Source organism: Desmodus rotundus, chromosome 13 (assembly GCF_022682495.2).
Source record: "Desmodus rotundus isolate HL8 chromosome 13, HLdesRot8A.1, whole genome shotgun sequence".
Lineage (NCBI taxonomy): Eukaryota > Metazoa > Chordata > Mammalia > Chiroptera > Phyllostomidae > Desmodus > Desmodus rotundus.
The window spans coordinates 86,786,116-86,811,290 of NC_071399.1; the positions used below are offsets into that span (position 1 = coordinate 86,786,116).

At 42.9% G+C, this 25,175-nt stretch overlaps 2 protein-coding genes across 7 annotated transcripts in view; one reads left to right on the forward strand and one right to left on the reverse strand.

Moving 5' to 3' along the window:
- The window catches only part of CLDN10 (claudin 10), an 85,197-nt gene extending 64,805 nt beyond the window's left edge, over positions 1-20,392 (forward strand). For both annotated transcript variants that reach the window (XM_024568732.3, XM_024568726.4), the window contains exons 2-5: positions 1,346-1,507; positions 1,601-1,682; positions 19,338-19,445; positions 20,053-20,392. In XM_024568732.3, the coding sequence (XP_024424500.2) occupies positions 1,346-1,507; positions 1,601-1,682; positions 19,338-19,445; positions 20,053-20,173 (473 nt within the window). In that variant the 3' untranslated portion in view covers positions 20,174-20,392. The remainder of the gene's footprint in view (positions 1-1,345; positions 1,508-1,600; positions 1,683-19,337; positions 19,446-20,052) is intronic.
- Positions 20,393-22,404: 2,012 nt separating this feature from the next.
- Positions 22,405-25,175, reverse strand: part of DZIP1 (DAZ interacting zinc finger protein 1) — a 46,882-nt gene continuing 44,111 nt past the window's right edge. For all 5 annotated transcript variants that reach the window (XM_053916314.2, XM_053916313.2, XM_053916309.2 and 2 more), the window contains 2 exons: positions 24,713-24,887; positions 22,405-22,785 (listed from right to left, as the gene is read on the reverse strand). In XM_053916314.2, the coding sequence (XP_053772289.1) occupies positions 22,709-22,785; positions 24,713-24,887 (252 nt within the window). In that variant the 3' untranslated portion in view covers positions 22,405-22,708. The remainder of the gene's footprint in view (positions 22,786-24,712; positions 24,888-25,175) is intronic.

Sequence of the window (25,175 nt, forward strand, 5' to 3'; positions counted from 1 at the left end):
GTGAAATGGTTTCCTGTTTGGAAGTCGTCCATGCTATAAAGTAGATTATTGTCTTTGCAGCTTGAATTTATGGGGGCCTAAATTTGTTCCATTAAACAGAGCATCTTCTTTAAAGTAGACCTTAGGGAGAGGATTAAAACTTAAAATTTTGTTTTTTCCCAAAGAACAATGGACTGGAGGCCACCGGCCAGCATTATTTTCTCAATTTAGAATTATCATGGTTTTAGGATTATTGTTTATTATAGCTTTTGCCTGAGAACTAATAATAAATGACTCTCAGTATCTTGGCATTAACAAGGTTTTCCAGATTAAGAGGTTTATTTCCAAATGTAAACCTGGCATGTATGTGTGTTCATGTGCTGAACAATGACATACTTACACCTAGTATGGGCCATCCCTATTTCGGACTGAAACAGGGCATTGTTTCAGGCTGAAGTGAAAATGTCCGCATGTGGAAAGTGTATTAGTTTAAGTCTCGTTAACTTAAAACTCGTTAGTGTCTGGATGACAGCCACACTGCAGGTTGCCGTAACCCTCGCTGTGCAAATAAAAATGCGTGACTAAGGAGAGGACTGGTGTAGGAGAAACGATCGAACAAACCAACAGAACAAGCATTTACGGTTACTTTGAAGGCATCCATTTATGTGTAATCAGTTAATTTAATAATTTTAAACTATTCTAGTAAATAGCCAATGCTTTTTTTAAACCAAATTTTATTATATGTGCCCTGAAAATAATACATCATTAAAGTACTTGCTCATTTAGACTCCTCGTGGTTCATGAGGATATTTTAGTTGGTCTCATGCATAAGCTTTCACTAATATTGGAAGATATTACCCTTAGGGGGGTCTTGCTGCCCAATTATAAATTGTATAATGCCCAAACCACTGAAACATCCGTTCAAAAGTTCCAGTGGCCAAAGGAGTAAGAGGGCTGAGAGAGGGGCAGGTGGTGTTTCTCACAGTGAAAGCCGGTGTGACACGGATTTTGTAGTCGTATCTGTATGGAATCCATTCCCGGCTCTCACTAACTCCCCTTGGACACAGCATGTGAACTTCGCTCGCCTCAGTTTCCAAGTCACATGTGAACAATACCACTCAGAGAGCTAATCTGAGGATCGTGCATAAGCCAAACTTAAAAAGCGTGTGACGTAGAACAGGCACTCCCTACAGACTAACTTGCTTTCCTTCCTTGCTTGTCTTACCACCTGCTGTAACAGTCATGGCCATTTATTTTTATTTTTTGGAAAACAGAACAATCACTAGGAAGGACAGTGTAAAAAGAGGGTTTCTCCCCGGACAGCCGCTAGTTTTATGGTCATGTAAACAACCTATTCTAATCGCAGGTTACATCCAGGCATGTCGAGGACTTATGATCGCCGCTGTCAGCCTGGGCTTCTTTGGCTCCATAATCGCCCTGTTTGGAATGAAGTGCACCAAAGTCGGAGGCTCAGAGAAAGCTAAAGCTAAAATTGCGTGTTTGGCTGGGATCGTGTTCGTACTGTCAGGTAAACAGTAGCTTTCTTCCAAACAAGATACTTTCACCCCGTTAATGAAGTAACACTAACCAACCACAGTGCTTTCCCTCTGGTATTTTTAAGGGCTGTGCTCAATGACCGGTTGCTCCCTGTATGCAAACAAAATCACAACGGAATTCTTTGATCCCCTCTATATTGACCAAAAGTAAGTGCTTTCCTCATTCTGTATGTTTCTAGCTCGCAGCAAATGTATATAAAATCATTTTCTAAATTAAGGTACATAAATTTCCTACATGACTTAAAAAAAGGAAGGGAGAAACACAGGTAGATGGTACTTGATGAAATGATTCAGGAGTAAAGGTTTTATGTGCTACGTTGGCAAATGTTGCACTTAATTACTGCACTAGGATTACATGGTGTCTTGTCCCTAAAAAGCTCGAGGTGTAGGGTTTAGAAATCTAAACTTCATCCATTCGACATCATAACATTGAAGCTGAGTGGAGGAAAGGTGGAATAGAGGTGTAAGATGGGGAGGAAAGAATGATGGGGTGTGACCACAGCACATTAACGGCTTGCCTTGATTTTGTCGGTCCAGTGCTAGTTGCCAGATGCTAACATCTGGCCCAGTTTCCATCTCAAACATTGAGATGAAAACTGAAAGGAAACTGGGCTCTTGAAGATTAGAAATGCTCTAATGATACTTAAATGAAATATTAGTTCTCATTTTTAATTAGCCTTTTAAATTTGCTCTGTTAATACCTATGGCCTTAAAAGTGCCACCTAATGAACCTTTATGAAAAAACCTGTACATGATGCGAGGTGGTTGTTGTTGTAGTTGTTTTAAGTGCTCTAGGAGTGGCCTAGACACTCAGATGTGACCGGTCCCAGTTGCAGGTGAATGCTCTGGCATTTACAGATCAGTTTTGTTGTTGTTGTTGTTGTTTTAACTATGGGCTGTTGCTTTTTATAGTTTCCCTAGGCTTGTTTCTTTGCATTGGGAAAACCCCAAGGATACTAAATTAGAAATAATACTATCTCAGACATTTTGTCTTTCTTTCTTTAATTGCATTTTATTGATTATGCTATTACAGTTGTCCCAATGTTTCCCTTTGCTCCCCTCCACTGAGCACCCCCACTCCCTCAGGCAATCCCTCCACCATTGTTCATGTCCATGGGTCATATGAATTAGTTCTTTGGCTACTTCATTTCCTATGTTGTACTTTACATTCCCATGGCTATTCTGTAACTACTTCTTTGTACTTCTTAATCCCTTCACCTCTTCACCGATTCCTCCACACCCTTCTCCCATGTGGCAATCATCAAAACGCTTTGTGTATCCATGATTCTGTCTCCGTTCTTCTTGTTTGCTTAATTTGTTTTTTTAAATTCAATTGTTGGTAGATGTGTATTTTTTGCCATTTAATTGTTCACAGTTTTGATCTTCTTTTTCTTAAATAAGTGTCTTTAACATTTCATATAATAATGGTTTAGTGATGATGAATGCCTTCAGTTTTTTCTTGTGTGGAAAGTTCTGTATCTGCCTTTAGATTCTAAATGATAACTTTGCTGGGTAGAGCAATCTTGGCTGTAGGTCTCTGCTTTCATGACTTGAATATTTCTTGCCAGTCCCTTCTAGCCTGCAAAGTTTCTTTTGAGAAATCAGCTGACAGTCTTATAGGAACTCCCCTGTAGGTAACTGACTTCTTTTCTCTTGGTGCTTTTAAGATTCTCTCTTTATCTTTAACCTTTGGCATTTTAATTACGATGTGTCTTGGAATGGGCCTCTTTGCATCCCTCTTGTTTTGGACTCTCTGTGCTTCCTAGGCTTTTATGTCTATTTCCTTCACCAAATTAGGGAAGTTTTCTTTCATTATTTTTTTCAATTATTTCCAATTTCTTGTTCTTTCTCTTCTTCTGGCACCCCTATGATGTGCATGTTGGGCCTCTTGAAGTTGTCCCATAGGCTGTTTATACACCTCATTTTGGGGGGATTCCTTTTTCTTCTTGTACTGCATGGTGTTTTTTGCTTCCTTTTGTTCAAAATCATTGATTTGATACTTGGCTTCATCCACTCTACTGTTTTTCCCTGTAAATTGTTCCTTATTTTAATTAGTGTACCCTTTGTCTCTGAGTGTATCTTTCTTATGCTGATGAGGTCCTCACTAAGTTGCTTGAGCATCCTTATAACCAGTGTTTGGAACTCTGTATCTGAGAGATTGCTTATCTCCATTTCATTTAGCTCTTTTTTATTTGAGTTTTGATCTGCGCTTTCATTTGGGCCATGTTTCTTTGTCTCCTCATTCTGGCAGCCTCCCTGTGTTTGTTTCTATGTATTAGGTAGAGCTGCTTTGACTCCCTGTCTTGGTAGTGTGGCCTAATGTAGTAGGTGTCCTGTAGGGTCCAGTGGCATAGCCTCCCCTATCACCCACGCTGGGTACTTGAGGTGTGCCCTTCATGTGGGCTGAGTATACCCTCCTTGTATAATTGAGCCTTGGTTGCTGGCTCCTACGTAGTCTGTAGCTAACCACTGGATGTGCTGGCCCTGGGGTTTCCCAGGTGTCTCTGGCCAAGGTCAGCCCTGGCCTGTGTTTTGCCCGGGGCCACCCTGTCTGAGCAATAAAGCAATGTGAGGTGCCTGCTACTTGTGCTGGGCTTGGGGACTCCCAGGAGAAGCCAAGCTGTGAATCTAGTCTGGTTACTGCTAGTGCCAGGTCTGGGACTCACTGAGGCCAGCTGTTGCTTGTTTGATAGGATTTAGGAGGTTGTGAAGCATGAGTCAAGACCATTCATATGGAAAAGCAGTTTGGGTGGGCCTGTAAGTTGGGTGGGGCAGAGTCTCTGGGGTTAACCAGGGCAGGTCAAATAGTGTTAGCCAGGTTGATGGAGTTTCAGATATGGCACCAGCTTGCTGGCACTATGAGGGGAGGGTGTAGAAAAGGGACAATGGCCTCTGCTCACCTTGATGCCAACACTTCAGTTTCTCCCTGTGTACCACTGGTGCCTTTCAAGCTGCTACCCTGGTGCTGGAGCTCAGAGGGAGTGAGTCTGAGTGGATGAGTCCATGTGTGGGTTCTTTAAGAGGAACTGCTTGGTGCTCCAGCACTTTCTCCCACTGCCTCAATCCCTGCTGGTTTTTGCAGCCAGAATTTATGGGGACTTATCTTCCTGGCACTGGAACCCTGGGCTCTGGGGGGCCTGATGTAGGGCTGGGACTCCTCACTCCCAAGATATCCCTCCTGAATTTTTATCCACTACACGTGGGTCAGGGACCAGCCTGTTCCACATTTGCACCCCTCCTATAGTCTGGATGGATGTGATTTCTTTAATTCTATAGTAGTCAGACTTCCATTCAACTCGATTTCCGACAGTTCTGAGTGATGGTTGTTCTGTATTTTAGTTGTAATTTTGATGTGGTTGTGTGAAGAGGCAAGCCATGTCTGCCTATGCTGCCGTCTTGACCAGAAGTCCATATTTTGTCTTTCATGAGAATATACCCGGGTACCTTTGTGGAGAGCCACACCTGTATGCCTGAATATTGCTGTCAACTAGGCTGGTACTTCTCTTTCCATCTTCAGATCAAATGTTAAAGACTTTTAAAAAAGTAATCACTGAAATGGCTGGTCAGGTCTACATGACTTTTTTTTTCAATAGATTTTGAAATCTTCAAAAAATTGATTTTCTAATTCTCTCTTTTGTATAGTTTATGCATAAATAGTAAGTGCTTATATAGTGAAATGCTTATGTAATGACATAGAAAGAAGATAACAGCTGACACATTGAGTCCCTACCAGGTACAGGCAGAGCATTGCAGGTGTTTCTTTATTTTATTCTCACCACAGCCTTACGAAGTAGGTCCTCTTGGGTTTCCCTTTTTAAAATTGAGGAAAGCATGCAAGTAATGTGTCCAAGGGAACTTGGACTAAACTACAAGGCTAATAGAGCTGTAATTCTAACTAGGCAGCCAAACTCTAGAATGCTGGCTATAGACCATGTGATTTATAATATTGTACTATTGTGTGAGTTTGTTACAGTATGGTCCATATATTTTTCATCAAGAGAGTTTCTTTTGTACATTTAAAGATAGCTTTTATTCTGAAATTTTATTAAGTGGGAAACAAAAACAACCATTTTAGACCCCAATGTAATTTTTACTCCCCTGTCTATGTTAGAAAAATGGGTTTTAAGTTATAAATTTTCTGCTAACTACTTTTTGATAACGAGATTTGCACAGATGTACATGACACCAGACATGAGACTGTGCTCCTGGGGATTAGAAACATTTTATTGATATTTAAACGAAGTATTTTTCATTTAAATGATACATTTGTATTTCAGGGTTTGAGATCATAATTGTACAACAAAACTATATTTCTCTTGGTTTATTTTATTAAAGCCATTGCTAACTCTTCTGGATTATTTTTCCTTCATCATTGTTTTTATTTTCCAGACGATTATTAAGGATGTCAGAATCTTAAAAAATAGTTTTAACCTTTCCTCCTACAGTCAGGGCTAATTCGTGGGTGCGCGGTAACTTAACCTTGTTCTTTGTGTGATTTTATTCTGTGCTTGCTGTATGCTCGGTCACCTTACTCAGTTCAGTACATTGGAATTTCTTCTTCGCCTCTCAGATTTTAGTTAAACTCAGCTCAGTAATTACAGGCTCTGAAAAGTTTTCCTCTTTTCCACATTGTTGGTGCTACATTGAACTCTCCCATTTCCACCCAGCCTCCCAGCATTCCTCTTTCTGTGCCTACTCACACCCTGTGTGTCTGTATTGTGTTCTGTAAAATCAGGGTAATACCAGTGCCCCTCACATAGACTTGCTGTGAGAGTTAAGAGTGGGTGTATGTATATGCTCAGAACCGATTAGAAAAAAGCCAACACCTTGTATTAGCTATCACTCTATTGGATTGGCTATTATTAAGATTGCTTTTTTAATTGCATGTTGTATTTAAGATGTGGCTTATCTTTATAAATGTCTTTATTAAGCTTTTTCTCTGGTGACTTACAATATAACATGTACAATTTGCCAATTGACTTTAATATAATTAAAAACAAAAGAGCTAGGAATTATGAAAAACAACATGATTTAAAGATTGGTGGTATTTACAAGCAACAGGACTTTCATACCAAAACCTTATAGAGAATAAGACTTCATTTTCTTTATTTTTAAAGATTTTATTTATTTATTTTTAGAGAGAGGGGAAGGGATGGAGAAAGAGAGGGAGAAAAACACTGATGTGTGAGAGAAACATCGATCAGTTTCCTCTCCGTGTCCCCAGCCCAGGCATGTGCCCTGGATGGGAATTCACACAACCTTTCAGTTTACAGGGTGATACCCAATCCACTGAGCCAGCCAGCCAAAGCTGACTTTAGTTAAAAAAAAATCCTGCTCACTAAAAACATGTTAGCTCGTTGATATAGGGACTTTTTCCCTCACTCCCCTCTGGATGCCCAGCAGTGTCTTGTACAAAGAAAGGCCCTCTATGACTCACATAAAATCCATTTCGATCAAGGAATTGTCAAGGCCTGAGAATTGTAAATACGACCAGCTTCTAATTACCCACAGTGATAGATTAGAGACATAAAAATGACATGTGACATTGAGAGGACTTCACAGACTTCTCTACAAACCAGCAAATCCACTAACCTGACTTAACCTCTTTTCTGCGATCAACACCTCTTGGAGAGAAGAAGATGAAAATTAGGACTTCCGGCCAAAATGGAGGCATAGGTAGACACACCATGCCTCCTCCCACAACCAAAAGGACAACAAATTTAAAAACAAAAACAACCAGAACTGACAGAAAATAGAACTGTATGGACGTCCGACAACCAAGGAGTTAAAGAAGAAACACTCACCCAGACCAGCAGGAGGGGCAGAGATGGGCAGCTGGGTGCAGAGGACTCGCAGGTGAGGCGGTGGCTGGAGGACCGGGGGTCCCACATTCACATACAGATAAACTGGGAGGGACAACTGGGGAGTGAGACAGATGCACAAACCAGGGTTCCAGTGGGGAAATAAAGCCTGAAACCACTGACTGAAAACACCTCTGGGGTTGAGGCAGCGGGAGAAACTCCCAGCCTCACAGGAGAGTTCATTGGAGAGACCCATTGTGTCCTAGATGGACACAAACCCTCCCACCTGGAAACCAGCACCAGAAAGGCCTGATTTGCTAGTGGGTGGTGGAGGGAGTGACTGAAAACCAGGAGAGAGCGGAGCAAGCAGTACTGTTCCCTCTCAGACTCTCCCATTGGTTGGAGAGGGAACCCATCACGACTTAGTGACGTAGTTGCCCCGCCCTGGTGAACACCTAAGGCTCCGCCCCTCACTACATAACAGGCGCGAGGGACAAAAAACATGGCCCAAATGAAAGAACAGATCAAAACTCCAGACAAAATACAACTAAGCGATGAAGAGATAGCCAGCCTATCAGATGCACAGTTCAAAACACTGTGCTTTAATCAGGATGCTCTAGAAACTCTCTGGGTACTTCAACAGCATAAAAAAGACCCAGGCAGCAATGAAGGTTGTATTATGTGAAATAAAAAAAAATCTACAGCGAACCAACAGTGACAAGAAGAAAACCAGGACTCAAATCAATGGTTTGGAACAGAAGGAATAAAAAAGCATTCAACCAGAACAGAATGAAGAAACAAGAATTCAAAAAAAATGAGGAGAGGCTTAGGAACCTCCAGGACATCTTTAAACATTCCAACATCCAAATCATAGGGGTGCCAGAAGAAGAAGAGGAAGACCAAGAAATTGAAAACTTATTTGATGAAATAATGAAGGAGAACTTCCCCAATCTGGCAAAGGAAATAGACTTTCAGGGAGTCCAGGATGCTCAGAGAGTCCCAAAGAACTTGGACCCAAGGAGGAACACACCAAGGCACATCATAACAACATTACCCAAGATTAAAGAGAAGGAGAGAATCTTAAAAGCAGCAAGAAAAAAGGAGACAGTTATCTACGAAGGAGTTCCCATTAGACTATCAGCTGATTTCTCAAAAGAAACCTTACAGGCAAGAAGGGGCTGGAAAGAAGCATTCAAAGTCATGAAAAGCAAGGACCTACATCCAGGATTACTGTATCCAGCAAAGCTACTATTTAGAATGGAAGGGCAGATAAAGTGCTTCCCAGATAAAGTCAAGTTAAAAGAGTTCATCATCACCAAGCCCTTATTATATAAAATGTTAAAGGGACTTATCTAAGAAAAAGAAGATCAAAGATATGAACATTAAAATGAGAACAAACTCACAGCTAGTAACAACCAAACCTAAACAAAAACAAACTAAGCAAACAACTGGAACAGGAACAGAATCACAGAAATGGAGATCACATGGAGGGTTATCAGTGAGGGAATGGGAGGGGGCTAGAGGGGGAAAAGGTACAGAGAATAAGTAGCATAAATGGTGGGTAGAAAATAGACAGGGGGAGGTTAAGAATAGTATATGAAATGTAAAAGCCAAAGAACTTATATGTATGACCCATGGACATGAACTGAAGGGGGGGAATGCGGGTGGAAGGGGGTGTGCAGGGCGGAGGGGAGTAAAGAGGGGGAAATGGGACAACTGTAATAGCATAATCAATAAAATATATTTTAAAAATCCAATTAAAAATATTTCCCATTAAAAAAGGAAAAAAAAATTAAGATCAATAAGCTGCAAATAGTCTCTTAACATAAAATGAATTGATTTCATAGGTCTTAAAATATAATCTTTTTTTAATTTTAACTTTTTATTGTTATTCAGTTACAGTTGTGTGGCTTTTCTCCCCATCCCTCCACCCCACCCCAGCCAAACCCCCGTCCCTCCCCCACTTCCACCCTCCCCCTTGATTTTGTCCATGTGTCCTTTATAGTAGTTCCTGTAATCCCCTCTCCTCATTGTCCCCTCCCCACTTCCCCCTGTCCATAAAGCAAGAGTTTCACTAGGCTTATTCTAAAGGACAGCACTTCCTTCGCTGGCATTTGCTAGAATGCAGAAATCTGATTTAGTTTGTACAGGAACTCAGTGTTTGTTGGAGAGCCAAGGCTAAAGGCAGAGCCAGCCCCAGGTGCATGGGAATCTGAGGTCTCTGCCACAGGAAGGTTCTGACTTTCTTTGGGATCTTCACTGACCTGCATGAGAGTTCCTTGAAGTCAGAAAACCCCTCTGTCATCTGTGCCCGATGTGCCTATCACAGTACCTGCTAAGTGCAATTCTTATCGGTTGTGCTAGTCCATCCAGAATCAGCAGGAAAGGTTTCTGTGGTCTCGGAAGACAGGGGAAGCCTCGGAGAGGGTGCACATAGACGGCACACTCACTTTCCTCTTCCCACCCTCAGCACTCATGAACCTTCCTAACTCTAGATACTGCCCAGTAACATCTTTCCCTCCAGCCTTAGAGGGCACTTGTGGGGGCAGGGGTCAGCGTTGTGGAGGGAGTGCCTAGGAAGGGAGTGAAAGATAGCTGCTGTCCACATGCTCTAGTTTAAATTTCCGGCGAGCATACACTTGCTCTCCCACACACAAACCCTAAAATATGCTGGAACACGGTTCAGGCCTCAGAACCTAGATTGGTTCTTGGTTGGCTGCTACTGTTGTCTTTCTGAAGAATTCTGTACTAAATTAATTGAATCTTCTTCGTAGATTTCCAGGACATACTTCTGTAAGGCCCACATTGGTTGCCTAAGTTAGAAAAACACAGCTAATGTCATCGAAAAGTTCTCACCACATTCCTACTAAGTGCAAGAAATTCAGCAGGCACTCGGCTGAGAAAAAACGAGTGGCTTTAGTGGGTAGTCGGACGGAAGACCGTGGCAGTAGCGTCACACACAGCATCCCACTTAGTGTTCTATTGACTTCTGAAACCCTTTCCTACCAATCATCAGGAAGGCTTTTCTTCCAGGTGGCAATCATTGGGCAGAACTGCAGCCTTTAAAGATTCATTTCATCTGATTCTGGTTGTGTTCTGCTATTTCCCCATCTTTTCCTTTTGCTTTGCTTCCTTGCTTTCAGTTAAGTGGCCGTATTGTTTTACGACTTCAGGATGGGCTCCCCCAGAGCCTTACAAACTGTTTCTCAACTCTTCCCTCTTGGGCTGTTTCCGACCAACTCCCTTTTTTTTTTTTTATAACAAAACCCATCAGATTTACTGCCCCCCGCCCAAAATCTACCTTCCTTGCAATCCTACGGTAATAGGCACCTCTTAGTGATTCATCCTACAGGGTGCTGAAATTTAATTACATTATTTCCACCTTTGCCTTGTCCAAACCACTAACTTCCTGAATGTCTTGCATTATTTTCTTAAACTGTCTCAAGTAAGATTTGATTAACATAGAGGAACTGGTTTTCAAAGTGTGCGAAGGTAGAGCCTGAACCAGTTGCCCTGATTGAGGAAGCAGGTCGTGGTGATCTTAGAGGTGTTCTCTCGTAGGGTACGAGACTTATCATTCATACTTTGGCTCTGATTTTCTCATGTTTGGTCTTATCTGCAGGCTCTTCTATTTTCAGAGTTTTTTAGATGGTGGAGTTATTTATCTCTAGTTTCTTCATTCCTAGCATATATTCGGTTTCTACTTGAGGATTTAAGCTTTTCTTAGGTAAAATCTTTTCACTGTTATGGCCGTTTCATAGTTAGCAATGAACAGATGTCTACTTCCTAGTAAATTCTCTCATTCCTGTTACTGTCACGTTAAGTGAACAATGGACAATTCATGAAGTACATTTATCCATTACACAAAATGTCCTTGGTAATGTGGAAAGGAGTATTGATCTCGCTAGGTGGCCTTGCCAAGATATTTAACTTCTTCCTTCTGTCCTTATTATAATTTGACGGACTATGGGTGTTTGCTTATTTAAGCTTACTCCATTCCCGAGGTTATTTGGAGAATGAGTTAATGTTGGTAAACAGCTCCTAGATTCTTGGATAAGGGATTCAATAGAAGTGCCATGTGAACAAAACAACTCAATTGTTAAATATTAAGACGGTGTGGTTCTGCGACCGTGTTCGGTGGGAGCAAAGTTCAGGTCGTTTGTTCAGACCAAGGATCTGATGCTTTGACTTAAAACTGCTAGGATGACTTAAAAATCAACTTGACAATCAAGTGTCTGGCCATTGTGTTTGGTTTTTACTGACCAGTACATGAAGCCCCCATCCCTGCCAGTATGCCATGCTTTTCGGCCACTGAGCTTTGCCACCCTGCCTTTTCCTCCTCCTTTTCACATGCTGGCTAACCACTGCTTCTCCTGCACAGCTTGCATTCTGGGGGAAGGGCTACCTTGGCTGCTCCTATTGTACCTCGTGCTTCTATATAATCCTACTGGGAGGTTAGCATTTTCTTATTAATGCATCTGCAAACCAGACCCGGAGCATCTCAAAGCAGAGACCACGCCTTGCTGACTGTCAGAGTCTCTTGCAGCTAGTCCACGCTCTGTGACAGTTACAGCAAGGATGGGCAGTCAGCACTGCTGTAGGACTCTCTGTCTGCCTGTCTCCTGGGGTAGAAAGACTTGAGCATGCCTGCAGAGATTTTGGTTAAGTGAGTGAGGAGAGGAGGCAGCATGACATACTGTTTAAGAGTGAGAATCCTGCCCTGGCCGGCGTGGCTCATGGCGGTTGGGCATCACCCCGCAAAGCAAAAGGTCACTGATTCAATTCCCGGCCAGGGCACATGCCTGGGTTGTGGGTTCGGTTCCTGGTTGGGGTGCATACGAGAGGCAACCAACTGATGTTTCTCTCCCACATCGATGTTTCTCCCTCTCTCTTCCTCCCTCCCTTCCCCTCTCTCTAAAGATAGATTAAAAACAGAAGAAACAGTGAGGACCCTGATGTTCCTACCACTTAGAAGAGCACTTAACACGTGACTCTCAAGAAATGTTAGTTGAATTAACAACTTTGTTTTTTGGAGCAATAATGAATGCTTAAAAATTATTGTGGTAAGAGAAATGTTGGCGAGCACATAGAGCAAGCAGAACTCTCACACACTGCTGGTGGGGACATAAAATGGCACAGTCACATTGTCAGCCCACATGGCAGCATCTGCCTGATCTGGGCACGTGACCCCAGAATCCCATCCCTAGGGGTACGCCCAAGAGAAAAGCATCTATATTTTTACCAAAATACACATGCGATGTTTATAGCAGCACTGTTCATAATAGCCTACCCAAATGTCCATCAAAAGTAGAGGAAATAAACAAATTGGGATATATTCACACAATGGGACACTACGCAGACATGGGAATGGACCATCTACAACCGTCTGGACAAATTTCAGAATCAGAGTTGAGTGAAAGAGCCAGATTCAAAGGGGTATGTATAGCATGGCTCCCCTGAAGTGCAGGAACAGGCCAAACTGACCTGAGCTGTTGGAAGGCAGAGGGGGGGGCAGTGGCTGGCAGGGGCACAGTGGGGCACAGTGGGGCACTAGTTCTGGTTGCACATGTGTTGGGTTTGTGAAATTTGACCTGTGCATGTCAATTTATTAAAAACTTAAAGAAAAAAAGTTTTAAGGGAGTAAGGACCCTGGATCCAGGTTACCTGCGAGTAAATCTCAGCTCTGCCACTTGTCAGCTGTGTACCTTGAAGAAGTTACTTGTCCTTTCTTTGGTCTGTGTTCCTCATCTTTAAAGGGGGGTGATAGGTACTGTGACGTTATTGTGAGGATTAAATGAGATAGTACATTTTGGCTGTTGAGAACTGTGCCTAGCATGTAGTCAGCACTCAGTAAATGTTAGCTGTTATTTGAAAGGGTGCTGACCCTTCAGCAGAGTCCATTAATGTAGCAGCTTATTACCTTGAACAGTGTATTAAGATTAGCCATAGGGAAGAGTATATTGAAATCTTGGAGACCTGGTGGAAAGGATAATTGCTGTTCAATGCTTGCCTCTCAAGTAGAAGACAGCCTTGAACGAGGCCTAGCATGAAACCATTTAAAAGAAACAAGACTCATGTAATTCCTTCTCGTTATTTCTAATCGCCTCGGTCATAGCATTGACTTAGAGATATACAGCAAATTGAAATTGCACATGGATGGATATTCTTGAGACCCTTCTCATAAGAACCCACTCTTTATGCATCTTCCCCAACACCTGGTTGGGTTCTAAAATGTTTTCAGGTAGGGTGTTGAGGATTCTGGATTAAATGCAGATATGCTTTTCATCGACCCAGGTTTTGTTTGCCTCAAATCCAGCTGTGTATTCTCCCCTCAGCACAGCCAGATGTGCACACCGTCCACACACACAGAGACTCTTGACCTGTGCTCCCCAGGCCTCAGGTGTCTCAGAACAGTGTTGCTTGTCTTTGGAATTTTCCATCTTGAAGCACAACCCCCTTAGCATTGTCAGCCTACCCAGACTCGAAACTGTGCATGTAACCCTGTTATTGTGCCTACTCCAAGCATTATGACTCAGCACATCATTTCTCTCTTAAAAGACGGGCCCAGTAAACCCCCAATTATCCACATGAATGGAGGAGGTCAATGGCATGGATGTTGCTGAACAACAGGTTTGGTTTGAATTGAACTATGCAATTTTGGGGACATGAGATGTTCCTTTTAAATTATAATTTATTACCTTGGCTAATATTACATTAAGTTCTACTGTGGATGGTTTCTTAAATTCCCATGAATAATTGGCAAGAATTTGATCTCCTGTAGAGACACCTACAGAGCACTTCACACACAGAGGGAAGGAGGCAGAGAAGTTGAGAGGCAGGGTGTAGAGTCAGTCCTCTGCTCAGACCTCAGACCTGGCCCGGCTCCTCTGTGATCTTAGGGAATCGAACCCACACCCTTATGAGGTACAGGACGATGCTCCAACCAGCTGAGCTACCTGGCCAGGGCTAGAGGATAATCTTTAAAAGAACGCAACCTAATGGACTTCAACTTGAAAATGTTAACCTTGATAATATATAGGTATACTTTCTAAGTTTTAATTTTTTGACATATTTAGCTGTTTTAAGGTAACTGGCATATTTATTTTGTCCCCTACCACTCTTGATTAAAATGAGGAGTCGGACAATATGTGTGAGAAAACACTACTTTAAATGTCACAGGACTGGCTCCTAGTTTGGTGACTTTCAGCCAGGTCACGTCACTTCTCCGGGAATCCCCAAAGGATAAGGTGTTTTTCATTGACTAAATGGTTTTTGTTTTGTTTTTAGAGGAGCTGATTTTCTGTTTTTCACCCCAGTGTGTCCTGATTTTAATTACTGAGCTCAGTTGTTTTTGTTTTGGGTTGGGTTTTTTTTTGGGGGGGGGGTTGGTGCTGGGTGAAAAGGTAGCCTGAGGGAATTTAGAAAAAATTCCATACCCTTGAGCTCTTGAGCCACTGAGAATGTTCTGAGCAGGGAGAGAGAAAACACACAGCTTTCCGAAATGACAACTGAAAACAAAGTGCATTTATTGTATCTTTTTTACATTAATGAATCATGTACTCAGCTGAGGAAGAAGGAGTGACGGGCTAAGAGCTCAGTGTTTGGATCCGTTATGGGTTTTGAATCCCAGTTCTACTGTTTAGCTGAGATACAGGGCAAGTTATTTAATCTCCCTGAGCTTCAGTTTCCTCATTGGGAAAACCCACCAAATTGCAGTAAAGATTGAATAGAATAATAGGTGTAAAAAAAAATCTTGGCACACAAATAAATCCCAGTACTGTGAGCTGACAGTAACAGTAGCTTTGGTCCCCATGGGTGTCTGTTTACCTGAACCACATCTACATGGATTTGGGAGAACAGGTAATGTTTACTTTGCAAAAAAAAAAATGCTCTTCTGATTCTATTGTTACGTTTCATCACACTTTACTATAATTATTTGCTTAATGTCTCACTATTCTCGCTAGACTGTAAGATCCTTGAGAAAGGAGCTATGTGTGTCTCAGCCGCCCCGAAACACACGATCAGCACAAGGCTTAGCTGGTTGTTTCTATGGTAGCAAGCAGGGTAGGCTCACCAGCTCCCCGTGGAAGGCAGATCAGGTGGTAATAGGGGTTTGGATGCAAGGAAGAGAAAAGCAGGAGGTGAGAATAAATAATAGGTGTTCCTCAACTCATTCCCTTGGGATCACTGTGAAGGTAACAGGGCTGAAATAGGAGGTGAGGTATGGGAGGCTTTAAAAGGAAGGCCACCAAGTGGGGTCCTAGTTCTGGTTCTTTGCACGTGGAATGAGAGACATGAGCAACAGTCTGGAGCCCCAGGCACCGCCAGGTGGATGAGAATAACCTCATCCAATAGTTCAGAGAACATTTTAATGCCTTTGATCTTTATGGTTCTTTTTTGGGAAAATTTTAAGTGAGTGATCTGTGTTTTAAGGTCTCTGTAGGCAAGTATATTTCCCCCTATTACTCATTTACCAAATTTGCATTCAATTACATACATGAACTAAAGTCACACAGGCAGCTTTTGATTAGTTCTGCCAACTGAGCAGAATATCTGAGAGATGCTCCAAAAACAGTTCCCTCCTCAGCCTGGCTAATCATGGATCTGTCTGGTGTTAAGCAGATTTATAGCCTTTCAGAATAATGAAGACATTTTGGCAATTGTAACAGCCATTAAAGAGACCACCAAATGAGTGGGAAAGCTAGTCTGGGGCCAGGAGGATATTGTTAACAAGAGGAAGACCTGCAACAGATGGCCTGAAATTTGGACAGTCTTCACAGGGGTTAAGTCAGCTTCTTAGCATTACCAAAAATAAAGAAAGACTTCCAGCCAGAGACCAAGTTTCCCAATCAGTGGGAAGGAGGTGGTGTGCTCCAAGCCAAATCTGAGAGGATATGACAATATATTGCTCTCTCTCTCTCTCTCTCTCTCAACCCTGTCTTTCAGTAATGGAAGTCCATTTTTGCCAGATCAAGCACACTGATAGGTGTGAATTCAAGTAACTGTTGAGTAAGTCTGCTACACTGTCTTTTAACAGAATGAAGAAGACAAAGTCTCTGAAAGAGAAAGAACCAAGTCACAAAATCCCATACACTGGAATCGTTAAAAATGATTGGTATAGACGTGGAGTCTCTTAAAGACTTCAGCTCTAAACTGGTACTGCTATGGATTAAATGTTTGTCTTCGACAAAAATCTCAAAGAATTTGAATGAAAATGATCTTTTCATCAAAACGGGAATAAGTAAACCAGTTTTAATATAAGCCAGACTCATGGTTGTTGAATCCCTTCCGAAAGTTTCGAGATGCTTAAATACTTATAAAGACTTAGTTGCCGCCATTTGAGCTGCCTGGGTGATTTACGCTCTGGTCGGTAACAACACTGTGTGCGTGTTTGCGTGCTCTTTGACTTCCCAGAGCTGAGCTGTGGCGGATGCTTTCTGTCACCTTCACTTCTAACTGATCACTAGCAATGGTTAAGAGACTTACTTTTCATCAGCCATGGTACCCGGTACTGGTCTCCTATTTTAGAAAGCTAAGTAAGTTGAAGGGAAATCTCAGACCGTTTCTTCCAGGGGTATTTAAGCGAAGTTTCAGGAAGAGAAATCAGCCTAAACTCTTGGTGGGGGAGAGGATAGAGAGAAACAGAAAGTATCGTTAAATTGCAATCTTACAACACTGACCTTCAAGCAGAAATTTTCAGCAGTGCAGTCGCTCCTTTAGTTGCCTTTGCAGCAAAGGGCAGAGAACAGATGGACCTGACGCCCGCTCACTACAGGACTTTTAGCAGCTCGGCACTCTGCTTGTTTATTTGCACAAGCTTGTTCAAACAGCATAAAAACAGGGCTGATGTGGAAATCAAGCACGTCCTTTTTAGATGTGTAACATACCTAAACAAGGCATCTTTTATAGAACCGCCACTGCAACACTCTCGATCGGGCCGGCTCGCTTCTTTTTCACCCATGCGGGTCTCTCTTCAGTCCTCTTTGGACTGAAGATGTTTTGCTCTACTCACACTACCCTTCGGTGTCTGCCTTTGCCTCTGATGGTCCTGGGTTGAAGTTTCTCAGTTCCCAGAGCCTCCTTGGGGCTCCAGTGCAAGATGAGGCGCTTAACAGCTGTTCCTTGCTTCAGCTCTTGCTTTCATTTTCCAGGAAAAGCAACACAGGAGTGAGAAAAGGAGGGACCCCAGGGCAGCATGTATTGGGTACATCAGTCCCTCCCAATCGCCAGTGCAGGCCATTGCCTGCATAGTCAGATCTGAAAGGAGGCAGGAAGCCCCCAATCTTCTCTAAGTGTTGCCTCCTGCTCCCGCTTGCGGGTGGCCGGAGCCATGCTGTTACACTGCCCACAGCTGCTGGGCATTCAGACCACGCCCAAAGGCCTGCCCAGCCTGCAGAGTGGTGCAGCGTGGAGAAAGAGATGAGACAAAGCTCAGGACAGGCACAGGCCAGCTGCTACCAACACCCAGTGAGACCTTGACACTGAACCCTGGTCCTGGACGTGCACCTGGTTCAGGGGGTTGGGCTGAGCAGGGAGCCAACCTTGGCATGTCATTTTTTACCCTCACTTCTTATTTTCCCTTCTCAGCTCCTGTGTGGATTCTGTGTGATAAGACCCTTCCTACTATGACCTCGTTTTACAGTGGAAAGTGCCCTTCGGTGGGAATGGCAGCGAATGATTTTTTTTTCCCTCGCAACAGCAGTCTAGGGGCTAGAAGAAGTTTGCCAACCCCTTCTTTATTAAAAACAACACTGCTCTTCAAGAATAGGACAGGCAGACAGCAGGAAACACATAGCCCATGAGTTTAGGGCCTACTTTTCTCATTCCTTCTTTCTTTCTCTGGCTGAATGCTCCTCCCCCAAGAGGGCTTCCTGGAGCACCTCCCTCCACCTGTGATTTCCACTTTCGTTCTCAGTGGCATTATGCGCACCTGTGTCTGGTGCCCTCCCCTAAGCAGGGGCTATCTTGTTTGTCTTTGCATCTATTCCAGTCATCAGCAGAGATGGGCCGCCATCTAGGAGAGGCATAATAGCAATCTATCACTAAATGATAGTTATTTTTTATTCATCGCCCACTGGGTTGTGGTCCATAAGCAAGATGACGCTGTATCTATCGCTGACCTTTTATGGGCACTGTAGAGGAGGGAAAGCTTCCCCCCCCTAATCTCCTACATTCTCCAATGGGCTCCTGTAAATAATACCGACAAAAGACATTAACAAGAGAAAAATAAACAGAAGCTTATTAACGTGTGCATCACACATACACATGGGCATAATCAGTGATGAGTAACTCAAAGGGGTGGTTAGAATTTGGCCTTATGCAGAATCTTAACAGAACAATACGTTTGTAGAGAGGTGACGAGACAAAGAAAAAGGACTTTGAGTTTCTAGGGTGGCCAATTATGGGAAGGCAGATATATGGGGGAACTTATGGCAGATGCATGCTAGTTAGTAAAGCTCGTTATGTGGCTCCTCTGGTGATTAACTTCTTCCTGGTAGAGAGGGGGAGGGGAGAGACCTTTCTATATTATCTCCTGCTTTTAGGCAAATAGGGGAGGGCAAAGAGCTTTTCTTGTATCTGCTCCTTCTCAATTGCCTTCAGCTCAAAATAATCCTTACGCCAAGGTGGCATGTTTGGGGGTGGCATGTCTGCCCTGCTTCCGCACCTTGCGCGTTAGCTGTACGTAGCAGGTGTTTAATGAATGTTTGATGAATTGAACTAGCCCAGGCTCTTTTAGCCTGTTCACTTCTGCTTTGCCTGCAGGAATGGCTTCATTTTCCTCTTGGGATGTTGGGGGAATGTAATCAAGTGATAGCTAGAAAAATACTTTGAGAAAAATTTAAAGTGTTCTATGGGTACAAGGTGTTATTACTTCCAGTACAATCTCTGAGAGCAGAAAATTATAATCAGCATTCAGTAAGTGTTGGCTAGTAGTGTTCCATAGAGTTTACCCCTCTCCCTTATAAGTAAGCTGTAATGCTTGTGTAATACTTCCTCACAGGTATGAATTAGGAGCTGCTCTGTTCATTGGATGGTCGGGAGCCTCACTCTGCATAATTGGTGGCGTCATATTTTGCTTTTCAATATATGAAAGCAACAAAACACCCAGGTATGGAAAAAAAAAACCCAAAATGACCTGTTAAAAAGTACAGTACTGTTCTGAATTACTTGGTATGAGGCAAATTATACTTCATAATTCTTAGAAACTTCAAATACCCAGAATTGGGAAAGGTGAGGAATATACAATAAATCTAATATTAAGCACAGTAAATACTATATTGAATAGAATATAGTTCACTATGGTTCACTTTTTTTAAAAAGCTCATCAATCGTACATCCCAAAGCTATTTCTGGAAGTAGAAATATGGATCTGACTACTGGGCATGCTTCACTTTGGCCTCATCATAATTTTCACATAGAAATTGCTGGTGAAGGTCACTACAGTCTTCCAGGTTCCGGGAAGATGAGCTTTAAATAATAGTTTTGAAGGAGAACCACCCACAAGTGAAAAAGCCGTGAGTTTCTCCTGCAGAGATTCGCCATCACACTAGTGGTTCAGGAATGACGTTGAAATAGTTCTTGGGAAGACAGCAAACTGAAAGTAATCAGGGAGACCTAATCTCAGCTGGGACAGGAAGAGGGCGAGATGGTTTCTTCCCATTTTTGTCTGCGCTACGGGTAAAGCAGCATCTGCCAGGCTGTGTTTTGCCTTTCAGGATGGGATACACATACAATGGGCCCACATCCGTCGTGTCTTCACGGACAAAGTATCACAGGGGAGGAGATGCTAAAACCTCAAACCCTTCAAAACAGTTTGACAAGAACGCGTACGTCTGATGTGAGCAGGTGGCAGCCTGTCCGGAATTTGTTACAAAGGGGAACCAGTCACAAAACAATCCCGTCGAGGCCCTCCGACAATTAACACTCAAACTATTTTTAAAACACGAATTTGAAGAATTTGTTGATTGTATGGATGTAAATGTTCTTACATAGTTATATACTAATCATTTTCTGTTGTGGCTTTCTATAAAAAAAATAAAGAGGCTATTTCCAGGATTTGTATACATTTTATACATTTATAGCAACGTGTTATTTAGCACCACAGGGGTCAAGAAGTATTTTATAAAGTAGCCTTACTTATTCATATATATATGAATATGTTGAAGTCTTTGTCCCCCTCCCTTATGTCTCTTTCTTCGTAGATTGAACAGAAAGCAGATAAGGAGCGGTGTCTTGGGAACAGTATGGGGTGATCTGAGACTATTCCTCAAAAGATGTTTGAGGTGAATGGACGTGCTCCTGGCTGCAGGTAGTGACTTGTAGCTTCTTGCACCTGTCAGCCATCACTGGAATTCACAAGGACTGCTCAAAGAAGGCTACCGGAGCCAAGACTTTATGGCCCATTACCTGGCCCGTCCGCCGTGAATAACTGCTTAGGCATGTCTGATATAGAAAGCAGGCTCCGGGGTGGAGTAGCAGGCAAAGCTGAGCTAGAAACATCGGTCATGGCTGACTCTGAAGCCAACAGAGGAAGTCCTGGAGCCTGCGTGGCACCTGCCTCTCACAGAACCGACAGGCCAAGTCCTGATGTCCCTTAGGTCGTGTGCAGAATGAACTGGGCAATAGAGAGACCGTTTTTCAAGTATGTAAGTCGCCCTATTGGTTTTTGAGCAAAGACTATGATTTATTCCTAAAACGAGCCCTTCACCACATGCTTGGCACCATTCTGAACGCTTTTCATGCCCTAACTCACTTCATCCTCACAGCTGCCCGCTCAGGTCAGGTACTGTTAGAATCCTGCACTGAGAGGGGAGTACAGGAAAGCAGAGTTTAAATAACTTGCCACAGCGAGGGACAGAACACTGACTTTGAACTGGGGCAGTCTGGGGTAAAATAGGTAGTTTCAAGCTTTGGATAAGAGTTGGCACCTGTGTTACCTGTGAGCGAGACTCTTCCCAGCACTAATCACAGCATGGGTGAAAATGACATTTCCTGAAGCGTGAAAGACTTAAAAGGGAAAATCATACTGGTTGGAGGTGCTCAGTGGAAAGAAAAGGAAATGAATATGTGTGTTATGCATCTTACTCTCTTTTCTTTTTCGAATACAAGTTTACTTAGGACGTTACGGATGTAGAAGAACTGAGCTGTGGAAGAAGCGAGTCAGCTGGGTTGTGGGCATTCCAGTCAAAGCCCTATCGAGAGTCTCCAACTTGTGTCCTATTATAAAGAAAAGAGATTCCTATCGGATTTCATGAAAACCACCATATTTCCATGAAAATAATAATGCTCATTCATAGTCTCCAAACTTCTTGAGGGATCAGATAGGAAGGAAAATATAAATGTATCGATATTGCTCACAAAGGTATAATTTACCAAACTACTCTCTAAGGAAAAACAGGGGGGGAAAAGGTTGCTTATATCTCACAGGCAGATGACTGAAATCCAAAGATGTTTCCTTACTCCAAATGTCACGTGTGGGAGGGAGTGGGCAGAGGGGGTGGCACAATGCAGGGAGAGTGGGGGCCAATCCACCAAGAGCACTAGCTCCTGGCTGGCTCACCATTTGTGACAGGCCCAAGGTTCCTGTGACTGATGCTTCAAAACAAAGACCAACACTCAACAGATCAGAGTTTGGAGCAAGGAAAGGTTTATTGATCAACAAAGCCTCGTTTGAGAAGGTGGAAGAACTAATTCTCAAATCCATCTCAAAAATAGCTACATTTTATCATAAAACATCCAAGGTAAAGGTTATGCTGCAGAAATGGTACTTAAAGCTCTAAAATAACTGTTTGGTAACAACATGCTCACAATAGCTCAAAGCTGCATATGGTAAAAGTACGTGTGGAAAATGTATTTATCATGGGTCTGGCTATATTTTTATAGTCCTAAACTTCTACATGAAAAATAACCAATCTACACTTAAGATTTCGCTGACTCTACTAATTGTTTTAAAGATGCTAATAGGATTTTATGATAAACCACTTCCAGTGAGATAACATACATAAGAAAGATGTAAAGCTTTAACTGAAACCCAAAATATGCTGTAATTAAAATTTTTCACTTAAAAATTAGTTGGAAAAAATACACTGAAACACTACAGTACTGTTTTAAAGAAAAAACTTTTTATGACTTTAATGACATGCTATTTTTAAGCAGCAGACATTTTAAACACCTTTATATTCTTCAAAATTCTGTCGATAATTTGTTTTTCGGGACGGTATTAGGCGCCATTAAAGGGATCCTTGTTCTTTGAACCAGCTTCCTAGTTCTTGTGGGAAACGCTGTGAGGCATTGGCATGGGGTTTGCAAGTTACTGACATTCTGTGTCACTGAAATTTCTTGGCACCCGGATCTTCTGGCCTGTGGCATTAGTTACACATCCGAAGAGTCACTCCAGTCAGTCACAGTTACTAAGCTGCTCTTCAGTGTGCTTTGTTCGTCTTGAAGTCCTGTGGAGCGGGGAGAGAGAGGAGGAGGAAGAGGAGGCCCCAGTGATTAAATGAACACATTGTAAACATCTGTAACGTCCCATTGCGGTTTATCGCTCAGTGTGTGGTGTAGGTGTGTCCACCAGCCCCCACCCCCAGCTCCCACAGCTGTGCAGGAGGCTACAAAGCAATGTGACCACAGAATGGCCGCGTCCCTAGGGTACTCTCCAGGACCCTAGTAGGTGCGCAGCATCCTTCCTTCCCTGCATTCGGCACGGGGCCGGGAGGGTGACACAGCTCTCAATTCATTTTTGTTGTTATTGTTATGGACTCAGAGTGAGTAGGTGGTAAAGAAAGAAGAACAAAATTAACACACCAACTAGGGATTAAGTGGTAAAAATAGGTTTTCTAGGGTAAATGAACTTAAAAGTTGTCTCGGGCCATTTGAAATAGAATGGTGCCACAAACTGCACTTGAGTTCGATTTCAGATCGTTTTTGTGTGTGTGTGTTTGTTTTTATTTGGAGGTCATGGCATTGGGAGGAGAGAAAGGAAATGGATTCAGAAAGACCCCTCTGCCCTGTGAACTTTAAGAGTCACTCTACTGCAAACACAGCCTTGGTTTTGCAACTACTAGGGTCGATATTCAGACACAGCACTTCTGGTCACCTAATGACACTTCCAGAACAGAGGTCAATGTTACGAGCTGACGGTGTGAAACCAAAGGTGCGGCTGACACAGTGGTCGAGGGAAAGGGCAAAGTGAGGGGTAGGGGCGGTGATGGTTCATTTTACAAAGTGGGGTGGGCGAGAGACACAGCTGCAAACCTTGGCCAGAGCAAAGGTGGACACGAACATGTGTTCGTTTAAAATTGCAAACACGGCTACAATAATACTGGCACGAGAGGGCACGAGAGGTGTAGTGAACAGAGGAAATGGGCCAAATCTTCATCTGTCTTAGCAGGACATTAACAGCTCATGCCTAAAGCTGGTAAGTCTAGGAGTCATGGTCAGCCCAGGACCCCGTCACTCGGGCAGGGAGGCGCTCAGCAGAGGCGCTGGCAGGCCCTAAGAGACCCTGCCGGTGGACGGCCCTTCTGTCCGACAGAACTTTCACCACATGTGACAGTTACTTTGGTGAAAAATATAAATTACATTTTCTAATTTTAAAAATCGAATGCATCAAGAGTTACGTCACTGGACTCATGCAGACTCTAGGACTTATCCAGGACTATTTCAACAAATGGTTTCACTTGCCACTTATCCCGCTGGCTATAATGTCACAGGAGCAATCGTCCTCGAAAGAAAGTAAAAATACTTAATACATAACCAGAATAATTCAGGAATACGATGCCAAATGAAAGGCCTCATTCAAGTGTATGATCAGAAATTTTAATTTCTATGTGGCACCTGCATAAAGAGTATATATTTACATGGGCATTTTGAAAACTAACATAAAATTTAATCCGGTTGGTGTGGCTCAGTGGATTGAGTGCTGGCCTGCAGACCAAAAGGTTGCTGGTTCAATTCCCAGTCAGGGCACATGCCTAGGTTGGGGGCCAGGCCCCCACTTTGGGGCATGAGAGAGGCAACCGATCACTGGTTCTCTCCCACATCATGTTTCTCTCCCTCTCTTTCTCCCTCCTTCCCTCCCTCTCTAAAAAATAAATAAAATCTTAAAAAAAATAAAATAAAAAACAATATAAAATATAAATATTAAAGCTTAGGCCTGAAAGTAAATAAAAACAGTTAACGAATGTACACAAGCCAGTAAGCGGCACACATTCAGTCCTTATTGAAACAACATAAAGCACCACGGCCTTTGTTATGCCGACAGAGTTTCGGCCCGATGATACATCAATCAGCATAGTTTAATTAGGTATTTATAAAGACGAAACACAAATCACTGGGGAGTGGACCCAGCTTCTGCACAACACCAAAGCAACAAACCTTCTCCCTTTGGCCCGGGAAGGACAGGTGCACCCCAGGCAGTTGGCACTTGAGTAGAATGGGATTCCTTCTTCACCAGTAGAGGTTCTTTTTGCTCTTTCCCATCTCTCTTCCCCAAGGATTTGTCCTCCATTAAGGATGATATGTCCCAGTCGTCATCGTCCACATCTGAGCACTGAAAGAAACACGTGGAGAGCAGTGTTTCTTAAAGAAGGGGTGCCAGTGGAGCCCCTCCATCACCCTATCAGCCAGACTGAGCTACGCTGACACTGAGGGAGGAGAGGAAACTGGGCACCTGAGGGTCCCTCCACTGGCCACTTCTGGAGCTCAATGAAGTGGAGTGAGAAATCGTGTTTTGAAAACAGGGGAACCCCTCTTTTTGTTTTTTGCCATGTTCCCTGCTCTACCAATCATGAATTTAGAAAACTCCAGAAACACTACATTTTAGAAGTAAAGTTAGGTT